At 64.1% G+C, this 8,999-nt stretch overlaps 1 protein-coding gene across 1 annotated transcript; it reads right to left on the bottom strand.

Moving 5' to 3' along the window:
- Positions 1-276: 276 nt before the first annotated feature.
- On the bottom strand, positions 277-8,717 carry SLC25A10 (solute carrier family 25 member 10). The gene is made up of 11 exons (XM_027568416.2): positions 8,256-8,717; positions 5,353-5,472; positions 4,672-4,786; positions 4,538-4,586; positions 4,268-4,309; positions 3,549-3,592; positions 3,358-3,428; positions 2,976-3,068; positions 2,552-2,629; positions 1,544-1,600; positions 277-1,237 (listed from the first exon to the last, which is right to left on the bottom strand). The coding sequence occupies exons 1-11, from the start codon at positions 8,346-8,348 to the stop codon at positions 1,136-1,138; spliced, it is 864 nt and encodes a 287-aa protein (XP_027424217.1). The 5' UTR covers positions 8,349-8,717; the 3' UTR covers positions 277-1,135.
- Between the last annotated feature and the right edge of the window lie 282 nt (positions 8,718-8,999).

The following is an 8,999-nucleotide window of genomic DNA, read 5'->3' as shown; positions in this document are numbered from 1 at the left end:
GGGGCGGGGGCGCTTGTAGCGCCCAGGTGCCTGCTGAGAAGGGGGGCCCAGGGGTCCATGGTAACTTGGATCCAGACCCCCAACGTGCACATCTTGCCCCCCCCCCCAGTTCCTCTGCCCACAGTCCACCCCAATGTATCCGGTCAGGGCTGGGGCTTCTTTCTCCCTCTGGACCCTCAAGCTTGCCCCCCAGAATGGGACAGCCCTCCTCAGAGGGTGCAGAGCAGGTCCTGTGGCCCTCGGACAGCACAGCAGCCGACACGCAGATGCCAGACGTGGAGCACTTCACGGTCCTTTATTAACACCCCTGCAGAGCACCCCTGCTGGGTTTGGGGGGTCGGGCTGCTCTGGCAGCAGAACTCAGGCGCGGGCATCTGGGTCTTGGCCGTGGGCAGACGCCACCGTCCACACGGAGCGGGCCCGAGGACACCCTGCAGCCTGCCTCTGCCTGGGAGCTGTGGGAGGCGGGGATGCCATGTGTACCCCACGCTCCCTGAAGCAGCAGCAGGCTCCTGGCTTTGAGAGCTTTTGGCAAAACTACTTGTTGAAGCAGCAGGGGGCTGGCTGGACCTGGTGCCCGCGGGCCATGTGATCGCCCTCCCTCCTGGGCAGGCTGATTCTGCATGGTGCCGTCCGCCCGGGGCCCGGGAGCTCCGGGGGCACAGCTACCTTTGAGAATGTCAGAAAAGCTATGGTCCCTCTCCAGAAATAAAAGGGCACGTGTACACACCTAGTTTGGTGAGCCATGCTGGGGGTCTGCACCCCTCTCCGCAGCCACCCAGCTCCTTGATGGAAGCTGCTGGAAGATGGTGCTGAGGGCCCCAGACTCTAGAAAGTCTGGACAGCCCACCTTGTGTTAACCGACTACTCCGGGAGGAGAGCAAACAGAACCCAGGGCCCGGACACCTCCCCTCTGATCATTAGTGTGCGGGGGGGGGGGGGGGGGGGGGGGGGGGGCGCCGGAAATACCAGGTGGGGGAGAGCCTGGGGTGGGCAGGCAGGCGGCGGAGAGGACAAGCTCACTGGAACGAGCCCAGGTGTGGGCAGCAGCCTGCTGGGGAAGGCAGGGTGGAGGTCCCAGCCCGGGAGGAGGGAGGAGGGCTCCGGGGCCGCGCTCAGCCCGCTCCCCGGCCCATCAGGAAAGCACTTTGATGCCGAAGTGTTTGCGGAGCTGTTCCAGAAACACAAACGTGAGCACGGTGTGCGGCATGAGGCGGATGCCTGCAGGAAGGAGGCCCTGGGCAGAGACAGAGAAAACAGGAAGTGAAGGGAGCCCAGAGAGGGCCCCGCCCCCACAGCCACGGGGGTCGGGGTAGCAGTACGACCCCGCCCCTGCAGCCACAGGCCCCTCCCACCATGCCCCTGGCTCCGCCCCAGCCCCCAGCCCCCCGCAGCCGCCCCAACCCCCGCCCAGCTCCCCCAGCCCCCGCCCAGCCCCCCCAGCCCCCCCCAGCCCCCGCCCAGCTCCCCCAGCCCCCGCCCAGCCCCCCCAGCCCCCGCCCAGCCCCCGCCCAGCCCCCGCCCAGCCCCCGCCCAGCCCAACCTTGTAAAAGGCCAGTGGCCCGAGCTTTGCTGTCTCTACTGCGCAGTGGAGAACACCCTGCAGAAAACACAAAGTAAAGCAATAAAAAAAGCTGCATTTTACTTGCAGGGTACAAATAACACGCCCCTCCCCCAGCACTAGCCAGGGGCCCTGTGCAGTGAGCAGCCTGGACCGGTCAAAGGTCATGACAGCCGGAGAAGCGAGCAGCCGAGAAGCTCAAGGCCACCCCGCCTGCTGACACAGCAAAACCAGAAGCAGGCAGAGGGGAACCGCCGGGCACCCACAGCATGTGGGGGGCTGGGAAGAGGAGCAGGGCACGGCAGAGACACAGAAGTGGCCATGCGGGTCAGCCGAGTTCTGGGCCTGCCCATTAGAATGCGGCAGCTCACCGACTTTCACTGACTACAGTGAACAGGCCGCCTCTGTGAACACCAAGGAATCAGATTTAAAACACACAGGGGGGCGCCCGGGTGGCTCAGTTGGCTGGGCTGCTGCCTTCGGCTCAGGTCATGATCCCGGAGTCCCGGGATCGAGTCCCACATCGGGCTCCCTGCTCAGCGGGGAGTCTGCTTCTCCCTCTGACCCTCTTCCCTCTCATGCTCTCTCTCTCATTCTTAAATAAATAAATAATCTTAAAAAATAAATAAATAAAACACACAGGGGGGCGCCTGGCTGGCTCCGTTGGTAGAGCCTGCGACTCTTGATCTCAGGGTTGTGAGTTCAAGCCCCACGTTGGGCGTGGAGCCTACTTAAAAAAAAATAAAGTCTTTAAAAAAGGGCCAAGGGCGGCTCCATGGCTGGCTGGGAACAGCAACTGGGGAGAATGGGGAGAATGTGCTCGTGGAGGGGGAAGAAAGCCTCGTCCACATGCCAGGACAGGGACACGGGCTCACGCAGCCATGGAGCCTGGAGCCTGATAACAGCAGTGTGGGGACCCCTCCCTGGTCCCCCATCCCGGCCCCCAGGCCTGTACTCTTGAGGGGGACAGTGCCTGCAGCCCCCACTCACCTGATACTCGCCCTTGGAGTTCATGAGACGCGTCTTCAGCACATCCAGGGGCTGGCACAGGACCGTGGCACACCCACCCTGTGGGGAGGGGGGCTTATCACCAATGGGCCTGCCAGGCAGAGTACGTGGGCACCCGTCACCCTCCCCCACAGACCCACCCCCATAGAAGCCCCTGGCCCGGATCCCTGGAGGCATCCTCAGGGCTGTAGGGCCCTGGGCTGCTGGGGGGCACTAGGAACCATCCCAGCTTGGGAACCAGGGCCTCGGTGCCTACATACGTATGCAGCCCAAGAGGGACATCCGCCACACCTGCCCACAGCCTCCTGCCTTCTGAGCCCCGGCCTTGTCCTGGGCACCGTCAGCTCCCAAGACTACTCAGCCTCCCCTTCCCGAGCCTCCCCCAACGGCCAGGCCCAGCACTCACCGCGATGAAGCTGGCGACAAAGTGAGTGAGGACACCATCAGACAGGTACCCAGTGCTGAGGACCAGCTGCTTGGCCTGATCATAGCAGGACAGCTGTCGGGGGAGGGGTGAGCAGGGCCTGTGGGATGGCCCCCAGCCCCAGGAAGGGTAGACAGGGGCCCCCAGGGACATCACCGGGACTGACCAAGTGCCTGCTCTGCAGGTCACCTCCAGTTACTGTGACCGGGCAGACGGGGGAGGCCCGGGCTGGGAGGGGCCTACCAACCTCCCCAGCCCCCACCTGTGGTCCATGCCCACTGCCTTCCTCCAGCACCTCTCCAGGGGCTGAGGGCGGGCCCCCCAGATGCTGCCCCAGGAGGCCCACCGCCAGCAGAAGCCCCACCTGGCCCACGGTGACAAGCATCCCTCGACTGGATGCCATGCTCGCGCCCGAAAACAGCTTCTTCAGACCCTCTGCCGGAGAACGGAGGTCAGGCGCCCAGCCACACCCCTCAGGCCTCCCCCCATGTCCTGCACAATACTCCCCAGGCCCCTCTGCCTCCTTGGACCCCCCAAAGGGCCTGCTCCTCTTACCTTCTCGGGCCACCCGGTACAAGCCGTCCACGGCATGGGCGTAGCTGCCAGGGACAGACAAGGGGCCGGGGTGAGGCCCTCCCTGCCCACTGGCCCACAGGGGAGGGTCCTCCCCGGGGACAGCCATGCAGCTGCCACGGGGGTCAGGGGCCAACAGTGCCGGAAGACCCCCCCCACCCCGCCAAGGCTGGGTCTGTCTGCGAGCTGGTCCTCAGGGTGAGAGGGTGGGGGCCTGCCTGGAGCCCTGTTTTACCCCTGGACTGTAGCCAATGTCTGCTCCCTAGCTAGGGCGTCCGTCCATAGGCAGCCTTGGAATCAATAGGATCTTAGACTTCATGAAAAATGGTATTTTTACCATTAAAAAAAAAAAAAATCCCAGCCCCCAAACTTGTTTAAAGGCCCAAACCCCCTCACTTAAACTTGTAAACCACCCTTCCTGTGAACAAGTACAAGATACCAGAAATGGGGGGAAAGTAGCCAGCCTCCATCCCAGATTCCCCTACCAGGAAAGAACCCAGAGGCCCTCCTGACTCCAGGCGGACGAGGGCGCCGTCAGCAGCCTCTGCCTGCTCCAGGTGACACCACAGGCAACAAGGCCACTTGGGGCTCCCAGCCGGGGACTGGCAGAGCCGCTCAGGTCTTCCTGCTCTGCACGCACCCCCCTCCCAGGCACCCCCCCCCCCCCCGCCAACCAAGAGCAGAACTTGCCCGCTACTCACTTGCGGCGCTGATTCGGGGGCAGCTTCATGTCATTCTGCATCCTGAAACAACCACAGGCTCAGGGGTGCGGCAGGGGGCCAAATATGACCCACACAGAAGCTGGCAGGCTTTGGGGCTCACCCTGGCCTGCCCCCCAGGCCCCCGTGTCCAGGCCCCCAAGGTCCGAGTGCTTGCTCCAGGCTGAACACGCCGCAGACCCCAGCAAGTAAGCCCCCCGCCCTGTCAGGAGTCGGGAAAGACCCTGACCTTGGGTGGGGGCACACACTGACCTGACATTGACCATATCTGCGGGAGTCCCCACGAAGCCTCCAATGCAACCTGGGGCGACAGACCCCAGAGCCAACATGTGAGGACTGGCGATGTCCACCTGCGCCCACCCTCCCTGGCCCGGCTGGCAGCTCACCGCTGATGGAGCCCAGCAACACCTTCTTGTAGAAGGGCAGGGGCCCCTCACTGCCCTTCGCCATGTGGTCCCGCACGGTCTCATAGATGGCGAACCGAGTCAGGGAGTAGGTCATCTGGGGGAAAAGGGGCCCAGCTCAGAGGGTGCAGGTGGGGGAATCCTGCTGGGCATGTCGGCCCTCCCCACCCCAGCCCTTCTGGTTTAAAATCATCACCAAATGGGCCATGGGGCCAGTGAAGGACCCTCCCAAGGCCACACGGTCAGCAAGTGACTGAGCCAATTCACAAACCCGGGGCTGGTTGAGTCCAGAGTTTCCCTCCCCGGGCTCAGTTTCCCCATGTCTAAGGGGTGGTCTTGAGCCAGCTGTGAGAGCAGGGCTGGCCCCATGGAAGCAGAAGCACATCCCAGGCCACCACACCCTGCCAACTCCTGGGGCCGTGTGGTTCCTTTCTCCTACCCAGCCTTGAAAAGGAGCACAAAGTAACTCCCATGCCCACAGGGCACCCACAGTGCATCTGAGTCCAGACCAGGGACACCAGTCTTTCCCTCTACCTGCATGGGCTCTGGGACCAGGACTTAGGGAAGCCCTTACCTCGCGGGGGGGGGGAGCTGAGAGGCAGAAGTGCCCTCCCGGGAGCCACAGCCACCCACTGTCCCGGGAGTGGGGAGCCCCGGAGGCACCTGTCTGCACAGGGAGGCACTCAGGCCGTTGTAGAGTGCCAGGACGCCGTCGGAGCGCACCACCTGCAGGGCCATGCCCGTCATGCGCAGCTTCACCTCCTGCTGCGTCTGCAGATGCACCTGTCGGGGCACAGCTGCTCACACAGGGCCCTGCCGCAGGGCCCACCCAGCCCGGCTCTGCTCCGAGCCCTTTCCCACCATCTGCCACTTTTATACCCACACGAAGACCCCATGGGCTGGGTCCTCTCAGCACCCCAGTTTAGAGACGGGAAACTGAGGCACAGGGAGACACAGAGGTCTCCTAAGGGTGCCCAGCTGGGTGTAGATGGGACTCCATGCCCACACCTGGCACCAACCAAAACATTCCACACTATTTTGCTTTACAAGGGACAATGCCGGCTGACACGTGAGCCCACCAGACCTGTGAGAAATAGTTCACCTATGTGTCTGAGTCCTCACAGCACCTGCTGCAGGAGTGGGGGTCATGAGGCCCATTCTGATGAGGACACTGAGGCCGGGTGTAGACCCCAGCAGGGTGACTCCAGAGCCCCATTTCTTAGCCATGCCACTTCTCAAGAGGGATCAGACGTTATGGGGACTCAGAGACAGGCTGAAGAAACATGGTGGGCTTGGAGGAGATACTGGGAGCCGGTGGGGGAGAGGGGAAAGGGCACTCCTGGGAGGGCCGCCCTGGAGTCTGTCCCCATACGCCCCACTCCGTCCAGCCCCAGTTGTGTTCTGGCTGGGCCCCCCCGGGCAGGTTACGAACCCTCCTGCCTCAGTTTCCCTCAGTGTGCTACGAGGATTAAGTTTACTTATTTATTTTAAAGATTTTATTTATTTATTTGAGAGAGAGAATGGTAGAGAGAGAGCACATGAGAGGGAAGAAGGTCAGAGGGAGAAGCAGGCTCCCCGCCGAGCAGGGAGCCCGATGCGGGACTCGATCCCGGGACTCCAGGATCATGACCTGAGCCGAAGGCAGTCGCTTCACCGACTGAGCCACCCAGGCGCCCCATGAGGACTAAGTTTAGCTCAGTGGGTGTACCTTTCCTTTCCTTCTCTGTCCCCGCCCAGGGGCTTGGGTGGTAGGGCAGCGAAGGTGGGTGGGGACAGAGAAGGCTTTGCGCTCCACTCGGCCACAGAGGCCAGTGGGACAGGAAAGGGGGCGCTGGGCCTGGGGGCAAGGTGTCCACGCAGGAAGGAGCCCTGTCCAGGCGAGAAGCAGCTGTGAGGACTGAGCCAGGGCACAGGGCAAAGGGAGAGATCAAAGAGCTGTAAAATCATTTCTCCAGTGGCCACGCCGTCGAGAGGCCCGCCTCCAAGGCTGTCCTCCCTGCTGCCACCCCCGCAGAGGGCTGAGTACCCCCCGGGCCAGACAGCAGTCAGCGTCCTGTGGCTGCCTGCTGCCCTTGACCCTCCTGGCAGCATTCTGCAGTAAAACAGAACCCGGGGGGCAGGGTATGGGGCAGTGATGCCCAAAGGAGCCTTGGACAATGGACAGGGGGCTCTGCGCCGCTCCAAGGGCCCCTAGAAGCTGTGCCCACCCACAATCGGACACAGAGCCTAACCCTCCAGGGCCCCACGGTGGAGATGGCGCAGATGGCACAGTACCTGCCTGGGCATCAGGAAAGCAAAATAAAACAGACACGAGGGGAGGCTCCTCCTTTCGCAAAACAAGAAGCACCTTTCAGTTCACTGTCACCTCCTCTCTCAGGTGGTCACAGCACCTTCCAGGCCTGGCCCTGTTCCTCCTAACCCCCTCTCAGGCCCTGGGGGCTACTAGGAGCCTGCAGGCCTCTCCCAGGACAAGCCAGGTCTCAGGTGTGCCAATGGGGCTACCACCTTCAGCCCCCACGACTGCTAATCCTGCCTAGACTGGAGGTGAGCATTTTTACTAGAGAAGTCAATCCCCCTTCATTTAGGACAAAAGCTGCTGAAAGAAACATACCCTCAGGTGGAGGAGGGGCTGGGGTGGGGGCCTGGCTGGAGGCTGAGGTTTGGGTCAACAGGGCCAAAGGTGCCAATCCCTCCCAGGGAGTGAGTATGGGGGTCAGGCTGCTTTGGGTGGGGGTAGGGACAGAGGTGGCCAGGGAGCTGCCCCCCTGGCCCACAGGTCCCATGTGACCACAGCCCAGGTTCCCCAGGGCAGGGCCTCCTGGGCCGACCAGGCACCATCAGCCCTTTCTTCTTTGTTCTTTGTAGTGAGAAAGGGGCAGAAAACAACCCCCTCCCCGCCGCCCCCCCCCCCCCGGCCTGGCCCTGGGAGACAAGAGAAGTTCTGTCTCATACTGCCCCATAAGCATTTTTCCTTAAAAAAAAAGTAAAATGAGTGTGAATGCTTCTTGCTCACCCTCACAGAGCAGGACCTGTGTGGGTGCAGGACCTGCGGCTTCCAGGTGCCAACCCAGTCCGGGAGGAAGCAGCCCAAAGCAGGGATCCCAGGGAACGTAGCCCAGGGTACGTGTCCCATTCCCTCACTGTGTGCTGGGTACCCACCAGGCAGGGAGGCCACCTGGTCTATGCCCTGGGTGTGCTAGAGCCAACAGGTGTGCACCCCAGAGAACCACCCCCTCAACTCGAAACCAGGCTGTCCTCAAAACTGCGGGATGGAAATTGGCTCAGAGAGGCCAAGCGACTAGCCCAAGGTCACACAGGTAGTATGGGGCACAACCGGGGGCTGGAACGTGGCCCGTGGTCCCCAACAACAGGCACCGCTACCCCGGAGTGGGCAGGGTCTCCGGGCGGGGTCAGTGATCCACAAGGCGGCCCCAAGTCTCAGGCCTTCCAGGGCCAGTGCAGGGCCAGGCAGGTCAGTGCCCAGGCGTGGGTGGCGCCCCACGCCTCCCCCCTCCCCAACCCCCGGCCCCTCGCACCCGGCCCCGCCCGGCCCGCGCCGCCCTCACCTTGAGTAGGTCCAACGGGTGCGTGCAGCAGGCGGCCCCGCAGGAGGCCAGTCCCCCGAAGTACCAGCGCGACACGCGCGCCTCCGCCGCCATGGCCCGCACCGCGGACGCCCGGGAGCGCCGGCAGCCCACTTGCAGCTCCTGCTGCCCACACCCCGGCCCCGGCCTCCGTCCGGCCCCGACAGAACCCCGACTCCCGCCCCGGACCCCGGCCCGCACCGCCGCCGGCGCCGAGTTCAAAGCGCCACCCGCCACCCGCGCCCCGCGCAGCCAATGCGCCCGCGCGGCCCGGGGGGCGGGGCCACCTAGACCCCGCCTCGAGCCGGGGGGCGGACCGCGCCTTAAAGCGGCGGTGGCCCGGCAACGGAGCCGAGTGGGCGCCGCCGAGCCGCCTGCGTCTGTGCCCGAGGGCCTAGCTAGGGCGTGGCGGGGGGAGCCCCCCCACCGACTCCAGGGAGCCTGCTGGGTGGCCTGCTCCACGTCCCCCCCACCCCGCCCTGCTCCGGCCGCCCCAGGGTCACCCCCACGCCCAGGGCAGGTCTCCGAAGGTCGCCGCCAAGGAGCGGCCTCGGCGCTCAGCCAGTCCCTGCCACTCCCGGAGGCCGGCCTCCTGGAAACAGCCCGCCCCAGCCGCGGCCCTGACCTTGCACCCAGTGTCCCGGCTCCGCCACGCAGGCCCTGGGGGTCAGCCCTGGGACACGTGCATCCGGAGGGGGTGGCAGAAAACCTTCTTGGGGCCAGTCA

This window comes from Zalophus californianus, chromosome 16 (assembly GCF_009762305.2).
Source record: "Zalophus californianus isolate mZalCal1 chromosome 16, mZalCal1.pri.v2, whole genome shotgun sequence".
NCBI lineage: Eukaryota > Metazoa > Chordata > Mammalia > Carnivora > Otariidae > Zalophus > Zalophus californianus.
The sequence above is the reverse complement of the archived record's forward strand: the minus strand, read 5'-3'. Positions and strand labels throughout refer to the sequence as shown.